Genomic DNA, 25,029 nt, shown 5'->3' with positions numbered 1-25,029 from the left:
CAAAGATGCACCTTCGGAGCACTGGTTTCTTTTAGTGGTAAGTATGCAGGGAGACTTGACTGGCTCAGAGGTGGTATATCTTCCGCCACCTTCACAAGATGAGTGTTGATCGCATTGGCAACTTCGATGTGGTCATCCTCATCAACCCCTGGGACATCTATGAGCAATTCGTTGGATTTGTTTGAGGTCATTAGTTTGATATACCGGTACCATGAACTTGGATTCTCTTGTTTTAATCGATGGACGCGATTGTGATAAAAGTCAATTTTGGCCTTTTGAATTTCTCTTTGGATCTGATTTCGGATATTTGTCCAATCTGGAGATCTCGAGTTAAACAGTTGTTGGCGTTGGCGAATCAAGCATTTTATTTTGGTGGTCATCCATGGTTTGTCATCTTCGTGGAGTCGAACCGACTTAATCGGGAAATGGCTGTCAATCGCTGGGTTCAACTCGCTATAGAAACGGTCACATTTCTCGTTGACATCATGCACATTTGATACTGAAGACCAGTCATGGTGCGTGATCCAGTTGCCGAAGCTGCGTATGCTAGATTCTCTCATGGGTCTAGCCTGCTTCATCTTGGTCTTGTTCTGGCGGGGCGGTAGGATCTTTAACTTCACATGTTGTGAATCTTGAGACCTGATACATGTACAAGGTAAACTACTTTATTATAGCCGTATTGTCTGATTCGTAAAATTGAAGATATGTGGGTTTTTCATTAATAGAGGTGTCAACTTCTTAACAATTAGCTTCACATGTTGTGACTCTTTAGACCCACAACAAGGTGCAATACTTTATTATAGCTGTATTTCCTGATTCAGAATATTGAAGAAATGCGGATTTTTCCATTAATTAATAGGGGGCCGGGATCCGCCACTGAGACCTCTCCCCCCATCAGTCGTAAATTCTGACGTTTAGGCATTTCAACACGCAAGTCTAATATTGTTTTCTGTTCCGGTAAAAATGAGTATACCTATATTCATCTTGAATCCTTCCTCTAAGTCGTTCTCGTTTGATACTACGTATGGGAGACCCGATAAAATAGATTGCAGTAGAAGAAGGGTATTCCTTCTTTGACTGAATATGTGTTTTCTATCAATATAATTTGATGTCTGCACCCAGGACTTTTGCAGCCACGAAGCAGCAAAATTCAATTCGATTACCTTTACTGCATATGAGATGACATTGAGGTTATCATGGCATTACCTCAATTAAAAGTTTTAATACATACAATACACACAATACAACAAACAAGTTTTAAAATTCAAGAACACTTGTAACCACATTAAGAACTATTACATTAGTCATCTTGTTAATATTCAGTGGTAAAAAGTGTAACATACATTTATTAGGAAAAGCTTTGTGCTCAATACCGCTAAATATAGTAAATAAGGGTGTTTGCAAGTATTTTTGAATGTAGACCTGTTCAAAATTATACACGTCTTTTCACTTTATCAAATACCAATGAAAACAGCTTACAGCCTTCTGGAATTGTTTATCTTCCGCTAACCCACATGACAACTTTTGTATCTCAGTATAGGGTTACTGTACTTTATGATCTATTGTTCCATCATGAAAGGAAAAAATGTATATTGTTTGGAAGGAGTACTAAACACCTTTCAAGTCTATTTTAGATCAACTGATTTTTTTTTTTTTGCACGACTGGATGTGATTTCATGCACACTTTTGTGATGGAACCCCATACTTAGCCATTAAAGAACTTTTGTACAGACCCTGCACGTAAATCCCGTATAATATTCTGCCTAGTATTCTCAGAGTTATTTTTCGGGATGGAATCCCCCTTTTGATATTATGCTGCCTGTTGTTGGCATCGCTTCAAATACTCAAGTGGGTACCATTGTGCAGATGTACACTCCTTAAATTATAACCTCTCTGTTATTCAGTTTGTGACAAAATAGAATTCACGAAGTGAAAGAGACTTTATACATTATCTCTTTACAAGTAGTCAAACATAGTATTGAACTCCATCATTTATTTTTGGAGAAAGAAAACGTCGTTATAAGTGGAATGAAATGTAGAGAAATATAAATCACACACCGGAGAGAAAAAGAGCTGAACTTGCAAAAGAGATTGTACAATGTCAAACTGTGGTTCGGTACATATACAAAATTGTTACTCTTTACCCGTAGATAAACGGTTCAACAATTTAAAAGAAGGAAAAAGAGCCTATATAATTATGAAGTAACATTTACGTTTGACGGTAACCAAGATAACGGATATTCGATTATTGGTCTGTTTTCTCAATGAATTTTCAACTTCAATTAAAGGCTACCCATACGTGTGTGTGTGTGTGTGTGCGCGCGCGTGAGTGCGTGTATGTGTTTGTTGTGTTTAATTATGTTCATGTAAAAGCATCAATATTGAACACGTTTATTTTATTCAATTGTATGTCATGGTTTGTATTACACATCTGGAGAAATAAAACAAAATTATTTAAAAAAAAAAAAAAAAAAAAAAAAAAAAGTGTTTGTGTGTGTGTGTGTGTGGGGTGGAGTTATTGGGTATTGTGATCTTGCATGTAACACACCCAGTTTCAGTTTTACAGCGATATTTTTATTTACTCTTTGTACTTTGAGATTGGACGTTGAATGCCGGAAAAAAGCTTAATATTTTAATGATACTAATCCCCTAATTCCCTCAAAACCGCTGGATAGATCTACGGTTAATATCGAAAGGGTGTGGCGTTGACGAAAATATTCGAGGAAAGTCAGATACAGCCCTCCCCCCCCCCCCCCAAATAAAAAAGCCGGATGTCTTGAAAGGATGCGATGATGAGCACACTGTCACCCCTTCGAGACAACCAAAAGAGAGGATTGAGTTTCTCTATTCGAACTTGTATATTTACCATTTTGATGGGATAAAATTATAATAAAAATGTATAAACAGATGACAACAAAATAGGATATTCATGAAACGTATGATTATTGCATTTTGATTGTGTATTCCTGTACTCTACAAGTGGTCCTGGCATGAACAAGGTATTAGGCAGACATTTAAATATAAATGGTGACATATTTCTTCCATCAAAATTACTTTAGGCAGAGAAAATACCCTTGATGAAGTGTGGGTCCATTACATTACAATCTCCAATGCATTCCATTGTGTGGTTGCCAGGCACCCATCTGTGAGCCAGAATTTTCTTTCTTTCTTTGGGGGGGGGGGGAGACTCGCTTTGGGATGTTTTAGCGGATTTGGCGGCAACAGAAGGTGCTGAAGATGCTGTAGATGGTTCCCGAGATGTCGTAGAAATTGATGTCAGCAAATCTGTTCATGTTAGTTACTTTTAATAACATATTCTGGCTTGCAAAGAATATTTGATGTTAATAGGTAATACTCAACAGCATCCCGACGGGAAAGTCTTTCTGGACCAGGTGATCGATGCCTATTACAATGACAACTATTTACAAACATGCTCAGATTGACGGCCGCTCAAATGCTCTCGAGGTTCTCAACATCATATCACTTGAACAGCGTCGAAAACAATTATTTGAGAAGTTTGCTAAGTCCATCACCAGCTCTAGGCAGAGTTCAATGCTCACACCTCTCCGAAGTACCCTACCTAATTATCGCCCCCTAATATCTAAGGATGGGTTTCTAGAACCGATGTGTCGTACCCAACGCTTTGAAAAGTCTCCTCTACCCCAACTCATTAAGAGTTAAGACTCTCAATAACCTAATGTGAATTCCACAAATTGAATTGTATTTTATGTACTCTTTAGATCTGAAACAACGTGCAATATTTTATTCAAGCTGCATTTTTCTGATACATGATTCATAATATTGAAGATATACGGGTTTTCCCATTAATAGAGGTGTAACATTTTCCTGAACAATTAGCTTCACATTTTGGGACTCCTTAGACCGGATACAAGGTGCAATTCTTTTTAATAGTCGTATTTTCTGATTCATAATATTGGAAAAATTTGAGTTTTTCCATTAAATAGAGGTGTCGCTTCTTAACAATTAACTTCACATGTTGTGAATCTTTAGACCTGATACATGTACAAGGTAAACTACTTTATTATAGCCATATTTTCTGATTCGTAAAATTGAAGATATGCGGGTTTTCCATTAATAGAGGTGTCAACTTCTTAACAATTAGCTTCACATGTTGTGACTCTTTAGACCGACAACAAGGTGCAATACTTTATTTCCTGATTCAGAATATTGAAGAAATGCGGGTTTTTCCATTAATTAATAGGGGGCCGGGATCCGCCTCTGAGACCTCTCCCCCCATCAGTCGTAAATTCTGACGTTTAGGCATTTCAACACGCAAGTCAAATATTGTTTTCTGTTCCGGTTAAAATTAGTATACCTATATTCATCTTGAATCCTTCCTCTAAGTCGTTCTCGTTTGATACTACGTTTGGGAGACCCGTTAAAATAGATTGCAGTAGAAGTAGGGTATTCCTTCTTTGACTGAATATGTGTTTTCTATCAATATAATTTGATGTCTGCACCCAGGACTTTTGCAGCCACGAAGCAGCAAAATTCAATTCGATTACCTTTACTGCATATGAGATAACATTGAGGTTATCATGGCATTACCTTAATTAAAAGTTTTAATGCATACAATACACACAATGTAACAAACAAGTTTTAAAATTCAAGACACTTGTAACCACTTTAAGAACTATTGCATTAGTCATCTTGTTCATATTCAGTGGTAAAAAGTGTAACATACATTTATTAGAAAAAGCTTTGTGCTCATTACTGCTAAATTTAGTAAATAAGGGTTTTTGCAAGTATTTTTGATAGTATACCTGTTCAAAATTATACACGTCTTTTCACCTCATCAAATACCAATGAAAACAGCTTACAGCCTTCTGGACTTGTTTATCTCCCGCTAACGTACACGACGTATGGTGCATCTCAATAAAGGGTTACTGTACTTTATGATCTATTGTTCCATCATGAAAGGAAAAAATGTATATTGTTTGGAAGGAGTACTAAACACCTTTCAAGTCTATTTTTAGATCAACTGATTTTTTTTTTGCATGACTGGATGTGGTTTCATGCACAATCAGGATAACCCATACTGTGCCAATAAATCACTTTTGTACAGACCCTGCACGTAAATCCCGTATAATATTCTGCCTAGTATTCTCAGAGTTATTTTTTGGGATGGAATTCCCCTTTTGATATTATGCTGCCTGTTGTTGGCATCGCTTCAAATACTCAAGTGAGTACCATTGTGCAATTCTACACTCCTTAAATTATAACCTCTCTGTTATTCAGTTTGTGAAAAAATAAAATTCACGAAGTGAAAGAGACTTCATAGATTATCTCTTTACAAGTAGTCAAACATAATATTGAACTCCATCATTTATTTTGGAGAAAGAAAACGTCGTTATAAGTGGAATGAATTGTAGAGAAATATAAATCACACTCCAGAGAGAAAAAAAGGTGAACTTGCAAAAGAGATTGTACAATGTCTAATTGTGGTACGGTACATATACAAATTCGTTGCTCTTTACCCTTAGATAAACCGTTCAACAATTTTAAAGAAGAAAAAAGAGCCCATATAATTATGAAGTGACATTAACGTTTGACGGTAACCAAGATAACGGATATTAGATTATTGGTCTGTTTTCTCAATAAATTTTCAACTTCAATTAAAGGCTACCCATACGTGTGTGTTTGTTTGTGTGTGTGTGTGTGTGTGCACGCATGCGTGTGTGTGTGTGTGTGTGTGGGTGTGTGGGGTGGGGTTATTGGGTATTGTGATCTTGCATGTAACACACCCAGTTTTAGTTTTACAGCGATATTTTTATTTACTCTTTGTACTTTGAGATCGGACGTTGAATTCCGGAAAAAAGCTTAATATTTTAATGATGCTAATCCCCTAATTCCCTCAAAACCGCTGGATAGAGATCGGCTAATATCGAAAGGGTGTGGCGTTGACGAAAATATTCGAGGAAAGTCAGATACAACCCCCCCCCCCCCCCAAAAAAAAAAAAAAAAAAAAAAAAGCCGGTTGTCTTGAAAGGATGCGATGATGAGCACACTGTCACCCCTTCGAGGCAACCAAAAGAGAGGATTGAGTTTCTCTATTCGAACTTGTATATTTACCATTTTGATGGGATAAAATTATAATCAAAATGTATAAACAGATGACAACAAAATAGGATATTCATGAAACGTATGATTATTGCATTTTGATTGTGTATTCCTGTACTCTACAAGTGGTCCTGGCATGAACAACGTATTAGGCAGACATTTAAATATAAATGGGGACATATTTCTTCCATCAAAATTACTTTAGGCAGAGAAAAGACCCTTGATGAAGTGTGGGTCCATTACATTACAATCTCCAATGCATTCCATTGTGTGGCTGCCTGGCACCTATCTGTGAGCCAGAATTTTGTTTCTTTCTTTCGGGTGGGGCAGACTCGCTTTGGGATGTTTCAGCGGATTTGGCGGCAACAGAAGGTGCTGAAGATGCTGTAGATGGTTCCCGAGATGTCGTAGAAATTGATGTCAGCAAATCTGTTCATGTTAGTTACTTTCAATAACATATTCTGGCTTGCAAAGAATGTTTGATGTTATTACAACTATTTACAAACATGCTCAGATTGACGGCTGCTCAAATGCTCTCGAGGTTCTCAACATCATATCACTTGAGCACCGTCGAAAACAATTATTTGAGAAGTTTGCTAAGTCCATCACCAGCTCTAGGCAGAGTTCAATGCTCCCACCTCTCCGAAGTACCCTACCTAAATATCGCCCCCTAATATCTAAGGATGGGTTTCTAGAACCGATGTGTCGTACCCTACGCTTTGAAAAGTCTCCTCTACCCCAACTCATTAAGAGTTAAAACTCTCAATAACCTAATGTGAACTCCACAAATTGAATTGTATTTTATGTACTCTTTAGATCTGAAACAACGTGCAATACTTCATTAAAGCTGTATTTTTTTGGATACATGATTCATAATATTGAAGATATGCGGGTTTTCCCATTAATAGAGGTGTAACATTTTCCTGAACAATCAGCTTCACATTTTGGGACTCCTTAGACCGGATACAAAGTGCAATTTTTTTTAATAGTTGTATTTTTCTGATTCATAATATTGGAAAAAATAGAGTTTTTCCATTAAATAGAGGTGTCGCTTCTTAACAATTAACTTCACATGTTGTGAATCTTAAGACCTGATACATGTACAAGCAGGGACGTACGCAGGATTTTTTCAAGGGGGGGGGGGGGAGGTTTAAACAAAACAAAGGGGGGTTTTAGGGGGATTTCCTTAAAAATACACACATAAAAAATGCCAAAGGGGGGGGGGGTTTAACCCCCAAAACACCCCCCCCCCCTGCGTATGCGCCTGTGTACAAGGTAAACTACTTTATTATAGCCATATTTTCTGATTCGTAAAATTGAAGATATGCGGGTTTTCCATTAATAGAGATGTCAACTTCTTAACAATTAGCTTCACATGTTGTTACTCTTTAGACCGACAACAAGGTGCAATACTTTATTTCCTGATTCAGAATATTGAAGAAATGCGGGTTTTTCCATTAATAGAGGTGTCATCTTCTTAACAATTAGCTTCACATGTTGTGACTCTCTAGACCCACAACAAGGTGCAATACTTTATTATAGCTGTATTTCCTGATTCAGAATATTGAAGAAATGCGGATTTTTCCATTAATTAATAGGGGGGCCGGGATCCGCCACTGAGACCTCTCCCCCCATCAGTCGTAAATTCTGACGTTTAGGCATTTCAACACGCAAGTCTAATATTGTTTTCTGTTCCGGTAAAAATTAGTATACCTATATTCATCTTGAATCATTCCTCTAAGTCGTTCTCGTTTGATACTACGTTTGGGAGACCCGATAAAATAGATTGCAGTAGAAGAAGGGTATTCCTTCTTTGACTGAATATGTGTTTTCTATCAAAATATAATTTGATGTCTGCACCCAGGACTTTTGCAGCCATGAAGCAGCAAAATTCAATTCGATTACCTTTACTGCATATGAGATGACATTGAGGTTATCATGGCATTACCTCAATTAAAAGTTTTAATGCATACAATATACACAATATAACAAACAAGTTTTAAAATTCAAGAACACTTGTAACCACTTTAAGAACTATTGCATTAGTCATCTTGTTCATATTCAGTGGTAAAAAAGTGTAACATACATTTATTAGGAAAAGCTTTGTGCTCAATACTGCTAAATTTAGTAAATAAGGGTTTTTGCAAGTATTTTTGAATGTAGACCTGTTCAAAATTATACACGTCTTTTCACCTCATCAAATACCAATGAAAACAGCTTACATCCTTCTGGACTTGTTTATCTCCCGCTAACGTACACGACGTATGGTGCATCTCAATAAAGGGTTACTGTACTTTATGATCTATTGTTCCATCATGAAAGGAAAAAATGTATATTGTTTGGAAGGAGTACTAAACACCTTTCAAGTCTATTTTAGATCAACTGATTTTGTTTGCATGGCTGGATGTGGTTTCATGCACAATCAGGGTAGCCCATACTGTGCCAATAAATCACTTTTGTTCAGACCCTGCAAGTAAATCGCATACATTAGTTCTGCCTGGTATTCTAAGAGTTAATTTTCTTTGGAATTCCCTTTTGATTATGTGGCGCCTGTTTTGGGCATAGCTTCAAATACTGTAGGACATACAATTGCCTAGAATTATTCCCTCTTTGTTATTCAGTTTGTCTAAAAAAGATCAACTGATTTTGTTTGCATGGCTGGATATGGTTCCATGCACAATCAGGGTAACCCATACTGTGCCAATAAATCACTTTTGTTCAGACCCTGCAAGTAAATGGCAAACATTAGCTCTGTCTGGTATTCTAAGAGTTAATTTTCTTTGGAATTTCCTTTAGATTATGTGGCGCCTGTTTTGGGCATAGCTTCAAATACTGAGGACATACAATTGCCTAGAATTATGCCCTCTTTGTTGTTCAGTTTGTGAAGAAAACAAAATTCACGAAGTAAAAGAGATTTCATGACTCATCTCTTTACAACTAGTTCAACAAATTATTGAACTCTGTCACTCTGTTCGAAAAGATTTACTTCATATTGGCTTTAAATGTATCAAACAAACATACTTTTACCTAACGTGTCTAACATTTTACTCAACTCTGTATAATGAAAATTAATACAGTTTGTCATAGTGGTAGAGTTGGCAATTTTTGAAATTGATAAGCGATTTTCTATTAACGTCTTATTTTTCTACATGGAGAAAGTACGGTTGAAAGTTTCGGAAGTTTTACCGTCTAAAGCCCACGTAAAAGAGAAATTAGTTCAGTAATTCCGATGGACTAGACGTTTCTGATCTCCCAAATTATAATGTTTTTCCTGAGGATTATCATAAGTTTCATAATTTCAAGTTTGTTTGTTGTATACGGACATAAACAGGGGCGTACGCAGGATTGTTTTCGAGGTAGGGGGGGGGGGGGGGGGTTAAAATGTGAAAATCGCGCCGAAAATTTCGCACCGACTCAGCCAGCCGCTGAATAAGCAGGGGGGGGGGGGTTCCTCCAAAGCGTCTAAGATTAGTCTGCAAGCACAAACCCTGGTCAGTCGCAAAAGAGAGTCTGCACTATAATACTACCATAGGCCATGTACTATAGCTGCTCCTGACACGACCAGTGGGTAGTTGGGCTAGGCTTCTCTCAAGGCACAATGATCTTTTGATAACGTGTCAAATTAGGGTCTGTGCTTGCAGACTAGTCTAAGACCACGGACATAATCTCATGCAAACTGTCAGTAATAGAGTGATAACCAGGAATTGTGTTTAATTAACAAGAGAGCGAGATACAGACAGAGAGATAGTAAAGGAGAGTGAGGGGCAAATGGAGAAAAAAAATGCAAATAGAGTTGGAGAGAATGAAAGAGGGAGAGAGAGAAAGAGAAAGAGAGAGAGAGAGAGAGAGAGCAAGAAAACAAAAGAAAAACAGTGAATGGGAAACTTATTGCCGGACAACATTGGCTGATGGGGGCGCTCTTTCAAAATGTCTTTCACAAAACAAAATAATAACTAGACATGAATTCGTCACCTAGACGATTCAGGTGATATGTATTCTCATTTCTTACATAATGAAGAATGCATTTTCACGGTTTCATATATCATACAATTCTCCTCCCGAAAAAAACTTATTAAACTTATTACAAAAAAGAACTTATTAGGGATAATAATAATGATAATAATAATAACAACATTAAACAGATGATAGAAATGATGATAAGTACAAGAAGAAAAAGAAGAATGAGAAAAAGAAAAAGAGGAGGAGGAGGTGACAAACTGAAAAAAGTATGAACCGGCAGAATAAGAGAGAGAGAGAGAGAGAAAGAGAGAGAGAGAGAGAGGGGGGGGGGAGAGGGAGAGAGAGAGAGAGAGCAAGAAAACAAAAGAAAACGGAGAAAGGGTATATCTGGACAACAATATCTGAATGAGGGCGCTCTTTCAAAATATCTGTCAACTAGACTTGAATTCGTCATTTAGACAAATTCGGTGATTCGTATCCTCATTTTACATAATGAAGAATACATTTTCACGATTTCATATTTCACTAATTCTACTCCCATTAATATGGTCTTTCCACGTATCAAGTTAAACTGTGTGGCATTGATCATTACGAATTTATGGAAGATAGATTGAGACAATATAACCAATATATAACTACCTCCAGGGGCGGCGATTTCTGTTAATGACCGGGGCGGGACGAAATGCGAAATTATGTTATGCGAGGGAGCGTAGCGACAGAGCGAGATTTTTTCCCCTCAATTTTATTAGTCTAAACGCTGCACGCTTGGGCCTTCCGGAGCCTAAAAGTGTGTTGCAGTCATTATTCATTATATGCTATACAATTAGTTTTGCTCTTTTTCAAATTTCCAGGGGGGGGGGGGGACGATCCCCCTAAAAAAAAAATGAGGGGCGGGACGTGTCCCCCCGTCCCCCGGGATCGCCGCCCCTGACTACCTCTTTTTCGGTCATGATTTGTCCTAGTTCTTCCTTCTTCCCCCTTTTCCCTTTTCTTTTGTCTTATCTGTTTACTTCTCCTTGTCGTTTTGTGGTTGTTTGTTGTTTTGAAGTATTGTGTTGTGTTTTCCAAGTCTTCGTAGGCAAAATTTGAAACAATTATATTTTTTTTCTAGGGGATTCACAAACTACAAGCACAGTGCTTGTTAATGGACACCCCCCCCCCATTTCCTCAGAAATTAAGAATTTCTTGTAACAATTTTGTTACGTGCAAAGTGTATTTGTATAGTTACCAGAAAAAATGAATTATGTATGCAAAAAAATGTAATATCTTTGTTTATCGTTCTGTTGGAAATGAAATTAATATGAATTGAATTGAATTGACCATTGACGCTGTACAATAAGCAGTTACACCATTGACCCCAATATATAGACCAGTACGTAGTTAGCATATAGGCCTATATAGGCCTAACTTTAAAGCCAAATTAGAAATCTAGGCTAATTAAATATTGATAGATGATTTGTCATATCACAATTGTAAGTAAAAAGTGATGCCAACTAATTCAAAATTGGGTGATATATTTTGCCTTGTAAATTCTGATATTATCTTACAACAATTTTGGTGGAACGGCTGTAAACTCCTTTGCGCAGACTAATAAGGGATTTATAAAAAAAGAAGACTTTTTTTGTAAGTTGCACCATGCCGATCCAACATCGAATTTTGAGATCTCGATATCTTCAGAATCCTTTGATCACTGTAAAGTTGATGATAAATTTTCTTGATGCACAAATTTGTAGTAAAAAACTTTGCCGTCCATTCGGTTATAATTAGACTAAATAATAATTGTTGAAGAATATCATGAATCCAATATCACATTTCCTAATAATTTCAAAAATCTCCGCGAACTTTTTCACCCAATCATACTACAAGTCAAACTAGATAAAAATAACCGTCTGGAACGGGTCATTCTTTAATAAAACTGACATTTTGTCAACATTATGTATACAGTATGGAGGTAGTCAGAGAAGCCAGATGTAAATAATTATAATATTCCGCTTTTATATAGCGCTTATTTAATACATCGATGATGTCTCAAAGCGCTTTACAGGTGTTATTACCCCGGTCATCGGATTCAGGCTTGCCCGCACACTTCGCACATTTCCCCACTCCTTGGGGAGCATTCCAGCCAGGCGTCATTTTAAAGGGGCATGTTCCCCGTATTCCAGAGGGCGTTCAAAATACATACCCGCTGGCGGACGGTGCTAGCTGTCTATTGACACCAACAGAATATGGCCCTTACGCAGATGGCATGTTCCTAATGCCCGCACAATGCCGATTATCGCATACATTGTGCTGAAGTCATACCAATCGCAGTTCGGCTCTAAGATTCGGCTGCTGTTTCCACCCACTTTCGTGACGTCACTATCGGCAGCGATCAGCTGGCTTGGCGAAGGCAGGCCAGGCCGCGCGTTCTTTGATTGACAGCTGTATGCAAATGAGAAGTCGATCTTCGGAATCAAGATGGCGATGACTAGAGCAGCGATAACTACACTGGCGGGAACGTGCCCCTTTAAGCGCACACTTGTAATCTCAGCGGCCGGAACACAGTCAAACCTGCTTTAGTGACTACCTGTCTACAATTTCACAAAGACCACCTGTCTACAAAGACCACATTTTTTGTTTCCCTTGAAAATGGTTTCTTATTCAAACATGTACTAAAGGAACCTGTCTACAAAGACCATTTGTTGTATTTCCCTTGGGCGGTCGCCATAGACAGGTTTGACTGTAGTAGAATTAAAGTATCGTGGCAATATTGTTGAAGGTTGATGAAAAAATGTGTAATTTTTGTCTACAATTTTACTTTGACAGGTTCTGACCGTCTAACATGCAAAAAATGCTGAATTCGTTTTTAAACCACAAAGATTTTTATGTTTTTCCTTGAAGGCATCACTGTGCGACACCCTCTAACAGTAAATTCTCCCGACCCGTTTTTGCATTTTCCCAACCGTTTTTCCATGAAAATCAGACATAAGACAGACTTTTAAAAATCTGTCAACCCTCAAATGTCTGAAATTTACATTCACCTAAAATGTAATTAAATTGTAATAATATAGTTGGGAGAATGAAGGAATCGAACAGATAAGTGTTTTTATCATTAATAATGGTCTTTAATTTTCACTCAAACTTTCAGATTATCTTTAATTGTACATTTAGCATTGAGGTCACTGTCCTTATCACCATTTTCTCTCATCTGACAAAATGTTACTAATTCCTTTAAAAGGTACTATGTCCCTTTTGCAGCCAACCTCAAATTCTGTAGAACTTTGCAGGAATTATGAATATGTCATGTATGTCCTATCTGTGAAATTTAAGCGTTAGCAGTGTCCTCATATTCAAATTATGCAAGGAAACCCGTTTACTTGCTAGACTTCACTGTCAGACGCTATTGAGTTACTGACTGGCTTTTTTTTTCTTCTTTGGTAATAACATACATGAAAAGAGATGTTAAGGGTACATGAGCATTTGTCTAAATCAATAACCCACTTCTTGTGATGGCCAAGATTAAACTGATTGATTCTTTGTGCAGCATAAAACGAATGACCATTCGGTACAATTGTCTGAAAATCAAGACTATTACTTTTGGGCTCTACAGCCCTAAAGTCGATTTGACAACTAATAGTCGTTATTTTCCCACTTGAAGACATTTTCAAACCCCACCTTTTTTAGGGAAGTTCTAGATTAGTATTATCTTTCAAATGCAGTTGGAATTTAACTTTTTCATTTTTTTGGCCTGCAAATGGGACATAGTACCTTTAAAGGGCAGGTCCACTCCAAAAATAACTTACTTTCAATAGAACCATACAAATCAGACAAACCAATACAAACAAGTTTGAGCAAAATAATAAGAAAGTTATGATTGGCAACTCACTCGTGAGTCTGTGACGGCATTGCCTCACTTTTATTTACATTGATAATATAAATTTCCCATTTCCCCCCTAAGAATCTTATTTCATCATACCAGCATCCAAGTTATGTTTTTGTTTGGGTGCACAAAATAGAGTAATTTTCCCATGTTAAATCATGAACAATTTGAAATTTGATAAAATATTTATGTAAAAGTCAATAATTATGAATATACAATAATTAGCTATCCGATTTTACTATAATTTGTGTTGCTCTGTTTCTCATGTTTGTCTGCATCTATTAGTCTAAGAATCAAATTATTTTGGGAGAGGACTTAGTTTTTAAGTACTAGTACTACGGTAGGCTACATGTGAGTAGTATATATAGACTATATGGCCCGAATTCACAAAGAAGGTTTGTCGACAAACCTTGGTTTTCGTACGTCATATGACGCGTTTTACGCGTTTTTTACAAACCTGGTTTGTAAAGAACAAAAGGAGGTTTGGCGAAAGAAAAGGAGGTTTGAGCTCAAACCTTGGTCTGAGCTCAAACCTTGCTTTGTGAATTCGGGCCAACCAGTTTAGACTTCGGAAGTTCGGAGATTTTAAAATTGATATTGATTTATTATGAGCGAACAAACTGACATCTCTTTATTTACTATATTCCTACCTTCAGATCGTGTGTCTGGATAGCTGACAGATTGGCTTGAAATGTCTGAAGATCTAGTAGTCTAGAGTCTTAATTAATCATCAATTGTTTCAAGAGCGTATGCGTGTTTGACCTTTACACGTACTATGTACAGTATGATGTAGCAATAATATACTTATAGATGGGGAATGATATTAGGGTGAAACTCCAATGTTGTTTTCTATACCCTATAGGTCATTTTGACGTCATGTGCATCTGCTTCCATGCTCGAGACAAGTAGAAGCTGAGTAACAACTTAAAAAAAAGAAGAAGATGTATTTTTGAAGCGTGTTTTCTGATAAAGGCCTTATGTGTAGGCCTACCTGCAGTATAGCCTACCCCCCAACAAAAATATGATGAATAGACAACTTTCGTAATTGCTTTTAAGATTTGATTGATATTTGACATTTATATTTATTAATGATCCTTTCAATACCACTGTTTGCCTTGTATTCAAATACAGTTTTCATTGTGTGATTGACCCTACAACTATTTGCTAGTCATATTGTTTGCAGAAATATATATTTCTTTTAGAATCTCTTGCGGCTATACCGGCCATAAACTTGTATTTGCTTTTCAGTGAAAGACCCTCTTCCCCCCTCTTCACATTCAGTTCTTAGTCCTAAGAACTTAAAGGGCTGGGAGAAGGTGGAAGGTGGTGGGGGGGGGGGGGGGGGGGGGGGGGTGAGGGGCCGGATTCCACTCCCTTGCTTTTTACCCATTAACTTCACCTGGGTTGAGGGTGGCAAATGTAGATTAATGCCTAAGGTGGGACTCGCATCGATCGCAAAAAATTCCACAGTCTTTTTACTGCTTTTTTGTAATGTTTTTATAATAACTTGTAAATACTGTGATTATTTTTTGATTGTTCAATAAAACACACAAAGAAAAAAAAAAACAATTCCACAGTCTGGTGACATATCCACTAGACGACGACACCTCTACAATATGAATTGGCAACTAACACGAAACAGTGTTTGCATCTTGCCATCTCTCTATTTTTGTAGCAAGGCAAAAAACCCGCCAACTTTAAACAGTGCTAGTAATAATTATGAGCAATTAAGGATTGAACCGAGTCTGGACCCCTTGTATGAGACTAGTCAAGCCTTCACTAATCGTACTACTGCATTGCACCATGGACTTACTAGAGTGCATGCTCAAACAATGTGCAAGCTCAATCCTCCTTTCTCCGATTTTGTTGTGTTCGATCCCGGTGTTCGATAGAATAAGGGTCAGTGTGATTCTCGGAAGATAAATTTGTTGGGAGTAGATTTTCAGTATGAGTGGGGCAACACAACATGTATTGTTTGCTTGTTTCATTTCTTGCTATCTCTCTATTTACAGATCACTGCAAAAGCAACCGCCCCCTTTGTGTTTGAGCAGTGGTTTCTTTGCGTTGTCTGACCCCAGTTCCAGTTAGCCAGCTGCCAGCCGCAGCCCGAGCTCAAATTGTCGGTGCTGTCGACGAGTCACATATGAGTTGCTATATCAGGAGAGTAGATCCAGCTAACTGCAGACGTGTTAAGGGTAAGTGCATAAACTACATATGTTTGATGTGTTTGTTGTATCATGGAGTTGCTAGATTTGTTGAATTGCTGATGATATTGCAATTTAAAAGATTTTTATATGATATAGGTCTATGGTTGTGCATGTCTATAGTTAACTCCGGGAAGCTCCAACACCGGCGCGCAGCGTCCGCTGCGCGCCGGTGTTGGAGCTTCCCGGAGTTAGTCTATAGTCTAATGATTAAATATCACAAAAAACTGCAAACGTTAAATATTGGATTTATAAATACTAGTTTTCATATACATGTTTATCTAGACATAGTCTACATTTCTTTCCCTTCTTCTTCTTCATCTTATCTTTTTTTCTCCACTGCACTCTCTTTTCTCCTGATTTAATTGCCAATATATAGTCTATCTCTCTTCCAAATTTTCTTGCTATATTCCTCACCTTAACCTGCATTTTCTCTATATCACTGTCAATTGTTTCTTCTCTTCTTTGCTGTGTCTCTTCCTTTCCTAATCCTAGCTCCCTCTCTATTTTTCTTTGTCTACTCTTCCTTCCTGCCTGTCTTCATTTGTTCTCCTTCTCTCTCTCTCTCTCTGTTTCTCTCTCTCTCTCCCTCTCTCTATTTCTTTCTCTGTCACAACTGTGTAAAATCAGGTGACTTTAATTCGTGATCTAGTTAAAACTCTCTAATCGTCTCACAGGAAGATTAACACAATAAACAAAGAATTCAAATTCTGTTAAGTGTATCAAAGAATATCATCTTCTTCTTATCTTTATTACTTTACTTCTTATCACAATAGAAATACATATAAAGATATAAAGAATGTATTGAACCCAACCCTGAGGTTGTAGTCTTAGCTATCACAAAATAACAAATTTGTACAGAGTATTGACACTAAAAATGGTCGTAGGTTTATCGTACGTTTGGAGATATAAATAAAATAACCCACTTTAGTGATGCAATCACTTTCAAGATGTGATATTAAAATATTGTTCATGGGAATAAAGAAACCATAGTTGTTTACTGTTGCTGGAACTTGTCCACCGTAACGAAGGTGTTGCTCCATCTGTATTAGCACCTTCAACTCTCCATAGTCGTTACAGGTATAAATCCACCCATTGTGGCATGAAACTTGGATACAGGACTTGCTCTGTAAGTCCTAGCCGGAACACCATAGTTTGAGTGGTTGACTGAAATGCAGAAAAAAGGGGCAGGCCTCAATGTCGGTTCTGGTGATCTTGACTCTCTATAGAACTTATACTTGCAGCGCAAAATGCCAGGTTTTTGAGCTATGAAACAACTTTCATTCACCTCCAACCCATAGGTCCTCCCTGTATGACTTGTGTGCAGATAGTGACACTACACTGCAAGGTAAGGCAACCCACCCACTATAGCTATGCATCACCTGTTGGAGCTATGTAGAGTGCAGTGGAGCCTAACTACTAAATGCATTCAACCCAAGTCTTTAATCTACATAACAATAAGCGGGTTGTATTGAGGGGAAAGGTTGAGTCCTAACACACTCTCTCTCTCTATTTCTCTCTCTCTCTATTTCTCTCTCTTTCTTTATTTCTTTTCATCTTATTCTTTCCTCTCTTCCTTTCCTCTCTTTCTATCTTTACCCTTCTTTTCTGTCTCTCTTTCCTCTACCTCTGGGTACTTCGCTTTATTTTTGTGCGTGCATTCCCTTCATCTAGCTCATTGTCCAATTATCCACTTCTTTCTCTTCTTTTCTGCCTCCATCTTTCCTTTTCCTTTCATTTTCTCTTTGGCTCTCTTCCGTTCAGATTGAAGGATGGCTCAGTCGTATTCCGCTCCGGTTCCTCTCAAGAGCAAACGATGCACTCTAGAAAGAGCAGAAAAATTCATATCAAGCATCTACTTCACTGACTGCAATTTGTATGGAAAGTGAGTAACATAATCTATTCTGTGTATTAAACACAAAGGGTTTACACATTTACATATACATGTATGTCATATGTAACAGCAACAGGTTTGATTTTTGAAATTGCCTGATTGAAAATCATTACAGATTTGAAAGTTAGAGACAGGTTAAAATTAATTCTCAATCAAACATATTTGATTTCTGATATAGATATATGTGTATTATTATCTATAAAGGCTTCCAAGTTGTACAATAAATCAGTGTATTTAATATCTTTAGCGCGCGCAGTACCTGGATGACTGACCAATATTGTTTTTCGTATTGCTCAGTCATCCGGGAACTTCAACTATCACACAAAAACAAAGCCATATTTACTGAGGTCTGTCAAATTTTTAAAATTGTGTTAGTCAGCCTGATATAGATAATAATAATAATAATAATTGTATGTACCAGTAGCTTTATTTTCATGTGAAACAAGAATATATTGCTCTCGCTATGACAAAATTGAGCTCGTCTCCGACTCGTTCAATATGGTCATAGCTCAAGCAATATATTCTTGTATCATACTCAAAGCCATCCAATATTATATAATTATCCATATTCTTTATTTCAAAATCCGCCAAAATATGGCTAAGATTTTATATAAGACATCATATAAGAACACAAGAACCCCTAAGTGAGCACTGAACCCCGGCAACTAGAAAATTTGACATTCGCACACTTTGTTTCATACTCCTTCTAAGTTTCAATTTCACATGTTTTAAATTGTGTTCGTCGACTGCCCTGGAAACAACCTGTACAGTTTCTCATTTTAGAGATGTTTAATTTTGTTCACATTTTTTGTATCCAGAATGCTAGAAATCAAAAATTGCACATGAGAATTAAGAGTAAGAAAATATCACAGAATGCTTTGAGTTAACTTCTGCTGCAGTGCAGTGTGCCATTTATGATTAAAAATGATTTCATTTTGAGTAATCACTGAAGTATGTTGACTGGCAACTCAATGTGGAATTTGTAATGCTATTTTCATGTACAAACTGGCAAATTTGTGTCAATTTTAACATTTGGTCTATGTCATTTACAATTTGTCTATTAACCCAGTAGTTTAAATGTCTATTGTTTTGTTATAGCTGTTCGAATAGAAAATACCTGTTGCCAATTTGAGGAGCAAAAGCTGATTCATTTTACCTCAGCTGTGTATTTGCAACATGAAACTTAGAAATCTTAGCCAGTCCAGACTTTTGCATGATTTTTGCGTGACATGAAATCTTCCTCTTTACCATAAACCCTCGGCCTATATCTGTGACAAAATAATACTTTTTTCAGCTTTTGTTGGACTATGTGTTCACATACTGTAGGCTAAAGTATTTTATCTTATTTGAATTTGACATTATTTTTGCATTAAACTTGTTTTTACTTTTTTTTATACTTGTCCCTGTAGGCTCTTTCCTGAGAAGCACCCTGTGTGCATCACACACAGAAAGGTCAAAGGTCGTGTGACCTTCGACGAGGCCACCAAGGGATGGAGTTCAACAAGTTCCAAGTCCAAGTATCCTCCTGCTACAGAGGTCAAGCCAGGGTCATCTTACGGTCCAACGTAAGTTTAATTTTACCCCTTTTTTCATTTAAAGCCCCACTGTCCTACTTGTAGCTACTTGCTCCCTCTATATAGAAAACTTCCCCAATCGATGCCTGTAATTGGTCCCCCATGATCCTCTTTTTCTTATGTTAGTTGAGAGCTGAGTTAATGATATAGCCACCTGTCAGTGACCTCACTGTGTGGTCTAATCCCTTCTGGCCCAGTAGTATTGATGGTATTTAAAGTAGGGTAGGAGTGTTTACCTATAGCAAGACAGTGCCTCTTTGTAGTGACATTTTTGCACAATCTATTGATTCAGAATGCTAGGAATCAAACAAAATAGACCCTACATGAGCAGAAAGAGAAAAAATCTCCAGAAAAATTGCAGTGTATTTTCAAAGCAGTATGCTGTGCCGTTCTCAGATAAAGGCAATTTAATTTTAACTTATCATTAAATTCATTAAATTGGCAATGCGCTGTAAAATATAAAATCACTGATTTCATGTACAAATTGGTAATTTTCCAGTTGATTTTGCAATTTTTTTTCATATTGGTCCATTCAATAAACAATTTTTGTGTTCTTTAAACTATGAGGAGAACTGGTATATAAGGATTAATTGTTGCTCCACTGACTTTAATTGTCTGTTGGCTTCTCCGATTGACCCTGGCCTAGTCTGCATGCAAGCACAGACCCTAATTTGACACTTTATCAAAAAATAATTGTGCCTTGAGATAAGCCTAGCCCGGCTACATACTGGTTGTGTCAACAGGAGCAGCTATATACATGGCCTATGGTAGTCTTATAGTGCAGACTCTCTTTTACGACTGACCAGGGTATGTGCTTGCAGACTAACCCTGGCCTAGCTACCTCCATTGTGTTATGACTGGTTTTTATTGACAGGTGGGCAACTCACTGGTTTCGTGTTGAGATCCAGATCCCCAAAGCTTGGCACAAGCAGGAAGTCCATCTTCTGTGGAACTCTAACTCTGAAGCAATGGTTAGTGGTACAGGCTGTGTTTATAGGCTTTTGAATCTAGAATCACGTATCAAAACATGGTTGACAAACAACGTTTTGTTACGCAATTATATGTTTATAAACGTTTCCACTGTCGAGTCGCCAAAGAGATAAGGTCATAGTTGAATCAGGACAGTGTGACATTTACAACAGGTTATATTTTAGGCTTTAGGTTAAGGATTAGATTTAGTTATGCCGAGTGTGAGGCCCTGGAATTTGAGTACTGGTAGTTTTGGAAAGAAAAAGGAGAGCGCTCTCACACACACGATGAAGGGCAAAGACGACGGTAACGCGAGCGAAAAAAGAATCTGCGCATGCGCGAATCAGAATTTTGTCTCCGTCTTGTTGATTTTCAGGACCGTACGCGGCCATGATAGCGTTCGTTTCCTAAACATGACGGAAGATCTGTATCGCCGTAAATCTCCCGTCGTCTTTGCGAAAGCGCTCTATACTACAATTGATGGAGCAAATGTCCTGCGATTGGAGAGAATTTCAAGTGTTAAATTCTGCCTCTTTTGTATTTGTTTCAGGTTTGGAGTCCTGGAGGAGAGCCTCTTCAGGGGTTAAACAAGGACGACCGCATCAGCTTCATCTTAACTTGCCCGCATTCCTCATTGAAGTAAGTACTCACTATAAAGTCCCACTGCACTACTTATAGCTACTTGCGCCCTCTATATAGCAAACAATGCCTAATCGGTGGCCATTGGTCCCCCACTATCCTCTTTTTCTTATGTTAATTGAGAGCATATATGATGAGATAGCCACCTGTCAGTGACCATGCAGGGAGGTCTAATCCCTTCTGGCCCAACTAGTGCGGCGGGGCTTTAAAAAAGTATCGCATGCCTATGGATCTTCCAGAAGCCAATTATAGGACCCTCTTGTTGGCAGTTTTACTCTGTAATGCTAGATCAGGTCTGCAACTGATTGGACGTTTGTTATTAGATTCCATTTTTGTTCACAATGTATGAACGTAAAGAACCCTCTGCCTCATTTGAATAAGAGCAGGGGAAACCCTGGTATTGTGGTGCACCTGCAAATCCCAGTCAGTTATGCGAGAATTACAGTGATTTAGTTCACTTCAAGACTTAATTAATAATGGATCTCATCGCATTACCATTACTCAAGTTCTTCTTAAATTTAGATTGTCAAAGTGTCGATTTTTGCAAACGTCACTTTTATTTCATTGATTTCTTAATCTCCTTTTCTGTCTAGATATGATCACCTGTATATAGAGATGGCATGCAATAAGATCCTTGGAGCGGGGAGTGATCTCATAGATGCACCGGTAATGGATCTTACATTCACGCTCTCGCAAGCCGAGCTGGCGCTTTTCAACCGTGACGCCTATGACTTAACGATGGATGTCGAAATCTTGGTCGACATGGTCAAGGTTGGTCTAATTTTTTCAACACTTTTGGTCAAGTTACTGCTGCAGCTGAGGTTTAAACCAGAACAATTTGCCTAATAATAACCCTGCATTCATCATTTTCGCACCAGCACTTGAAGTTCTTTGTTACTAAATCAATTGGATTTATAGCAATTATGACTTATGTGGGATATTTTATCTTACTTTGCTATGTATTTTTGTTTTCTTCATTGTTTCAATCAGCCAGACGTTGGTCTAGCAGAAAGCAAAGAAAGCAAAAATCTGCCTTCTACTGATTTAGTTATGCAAGGGTCACTCTGTGGCCTGGACCCACCCTCCTCAGGTCATCACCTTTCTTCACCTGAGCCAATTATTTGTAACCTCAGGGTTTCACCATCACTTCATGTGCTTTACAAAAAACAAAGGCAAAGCATCACTCTTATCAGCAAATGTGTTAGTCCAGGCTTCACCCTTTGAATTATTTGCATAGGTGATGCTTCACTTTTGTCAGTTTTACATAGGTGAGGCTTCACTTGTGTCAGTTTTCCATAGGTGAGGCTTCACTTTTGTAAGTTTTCGGCCGGTCTGAAGCTTCACCACTGTTTCACCATACTGGCCATTTGCATAGTTCAAGCTTCACCACTGTTTCACCATATTGGCCATTACATATTTCAAGCTTCACGTTTTGAAATCAAGCTCCACCAATGTTTACTTATAATAGTAGACCATGACTGCAATGGTCTATAGTCATGATAGTAATTCCATACTGCTCAATAAGTACCAAGTCAACCAGGTTTCAATTCAAAGATACAGTAACATGTTTATTTTGTCAATCCAATGTTTCTACAGATATGTTGTTATGAAACTTAAAACGTTTATAAAAAAGTTGTTTTAACTACAAGTCTTGTTTTCTAATACTAACTCTTGTTTTCTAATACTAACTCTTGTTAACTATAAACACTATCCTGTTACCTATTAAACTCTGTTACTTGGAAATGAAAGAAAATGTTCATTCCAGACAAATTTCAGGTTTGCGTTGTTAGATTTTGACATTGTGTTGTAGTGCAGTACATACATCATCTAGCTAGTACTGGTAGGACCAGGTATGACTCTGACCAAGTTTGGTCGAGATGTAAAAAACAAAAAACAATATCACAATTTTATTTTTAATAATTATGAAAGTCTAAAAGACGATTTAATAAAATAAAAATTGTACCCTCCACGGAAGTTCCAAAGATGTTTAAATTTGTGGAGGCCTACGCAGCTACGGCCTACGCGCAGATACGGCCTACTAGAAATAAATATGAACACCAATTATATTAATTGGGGGGGGGGGGATGGAAGTTTTACTATAAAAAAAAGAAATGACCCACCTGATGGGTAAAAAATAAAATTGACCTACCTGAGTAAAAAAAAGAAAAATATGCCCAGCTGATGAGGACAATTACAACAGAACATTGTTGTAATGTCAATGAACCTAGTAAAATAGCCCTGTTGTTACTGTTGACTTGTTGTTGTTGTGAATTAGAACACAGTATAGTAATTCCACTGGATTATTATTATGAATGAATAATAATCAATATTACTACAGTCAACAATGTCAATTTAATTGGTTTGATCAGAGAAGATGCTTCTCTGGTTTGATACATACTCTATACTACTGTACTAAACTACACTACAGCCTACAGGTAAACAAAACATCAACAATATACACACAAAAAAGCTTGCGATATTGTTGTGTACAATTAAAATAATACATCATCCAATGTTTATTATTATTTTACCATGATGGATTGATGAAGATGTTTACAACAAACAATACACGACTAACACAAACCATCACAAACGTACACAGTATACAGTGCATATCCGCAGAATTCGTAAGGCTTCGACTCGAGCGCACGGCACTGCTGTGGCGTAATACCTTTGTGGAATACGTCAACATTGAAATCTCGCGAAAATATAGGCTAAGTTTTATGCACAGATTTCGTTAATAATCAATCGTAAAACAGGGTCGGAGTAGTACCGTCTCAAAATGATCGGAAAACTCTGAACTTTCTATCTTTTTTCAACTCAACTCGCAAAAACTTGGGGCCAAAACTTGGCACGATCTGCGCTGCGCATGCTGGGTACAATACCGACAGCTCGTAGGCTACTAGTCTCGTTTCCAGACTTGAGGCTGGCCTTTCAGGCACGTATACTGCGAATACTCACGCAACTAGTTATGTGTAGGAGACTAGTAGACTACTCGAAAACGATCTCGTGAAATCTCGAAATCAGTTTCGCTGGAGAAAAGTTCGGTGACCTCAGGACGATCACTCTGCGAGTGCATGAGTGACCGGAATAAAAATTAAATAGTTGTTTTGAAACGCACGATTTCGACATGATTTCGACATATTTTCGACGCGACCGGTAGTGGCTTCGATGTCACATCACCTGAACAAACAAGGCGACCGATTGGATTCGATGTCACATCACCAGAAAAAACAAATTACTCGTCAAAGCTTCACACATTTCATCAATTTGTATAGTAAAGCTTCACCCAATGAAGAAAAACGAACGTTAGGACTTCACTACAACAACAAATAGGTCAGGGTCAGGCTTAGGCGTCGAGTCGACGTCGATATTTGGCGACCTCTGAGGAGGGTGGGTCCAGGCCACAGAGTGACCTTTGCATTAAACCTGACCCTGGTCTACAAGCATGTTTAACAAAAAGGAAATCTTAGACCTCGGACTTACTCCTTTGTTAAACCTGATTTTGAACAAAGGCTTTTAAAGCCCAGCATCAGGTTTAGATCTCAGTACAAGAGGGGCCAATATGTTTAACTTTCAGAGAAGGTCTTTAATTTATGTATCTGGACTGGAGTCACTGTAGGTCATGCCCTGGAGGAAAACACCGTCAGAAAAGAAATCTGCCCCCAACTTCGCTTTCTTACAACAATCCTCAATCTGCCTCTGTAGACTTTGAATTCTTTCTGTTTATCAGCATCTACCAGAGAGTCGTGAGCGATGTTACCAAGCTCTCTACACTCTGAATTGAATGATAAACGCTTGTTCAGCTGATCAACCTTAAACCTATCAAGCCCTTAACTTTACTCTCTT

The 25,029-nt window shown here is 37.8% G+C and overlaps 1 protein-coding gene across 3 annotated transcripts in view; it reads left to right on the top strand.

The window, feature by feature from the left end:
* The first annotated feature begins 15,689 nt into the window (after nt 1-15,689).
* LOC583500 (alpha-mannosidase 2C1) overlaps nt 15,690-25,029 on the top strand; it is a 31,963-nt gene continuing 22,623 nt past the window's right edge. Inside the window, exons 1-8 of one of the 3 annotated variants that reach the window (XM_030988753.1) lie at nt 15,690-15,799; nt 15,913-16,095; nt 17,406-17,452; nt 17,869-17,989; nt 19,408-19,563; nt 20,447-20,543; nt 21,092-21,180; nt 21,774-21,951. In XM_030988753.1, coding sequence (XP_030844613.1) covers nt 17,877-17,989; nt 19,408-19,563; nt 20,447-20,543; nt 21,092-21,180; nt 21,774-21,951 — 633 coding nt within the window. In that variant the 5' untranslated portion in view covers nt 15,690-15,799; nt 15,913-16,095; nt 17,406-17,452; nt 17,869-17,876. Of the gene's footprint in view, nt 15,800-15,912; nt 16,096-17,405; nt 17,453-17,778; nt 17,990-19,407; nt 19,564-20,446; nt 20,544-21,091; nt 21,181-21,773; nt 21,952-25,029 lie in introns of all 3 variants that reach the window. The other 2 variants (XM_030988750.1, XM_030988751.1) reach the window with 2 other exon arrangements.

Source organism: Strongylocentrotus purpuratus, unplaced genomic scaffold (genome assembly GCF_000002235.5).
Source record: "Strongylocentrotus purpuratus isolate Spur 01 unplaced genomic scaffold, Spur_5.0 spur5_scaffold_17, whole genome shotgun sequence".
Classification (NCBI taxonomy): Eukaryota; Metazoa; Echinodermata; class Echinoidea; order Camarodonta; family Strongylocentrotidae; genus Strongylocentrotus; species Strongylocentrotus purpuratus.
The sequence above is the reverse complement of the archived record's forward strand: the minus strand, read 5'-3'. Positions and strand labels throughout refer to the sequence as shown.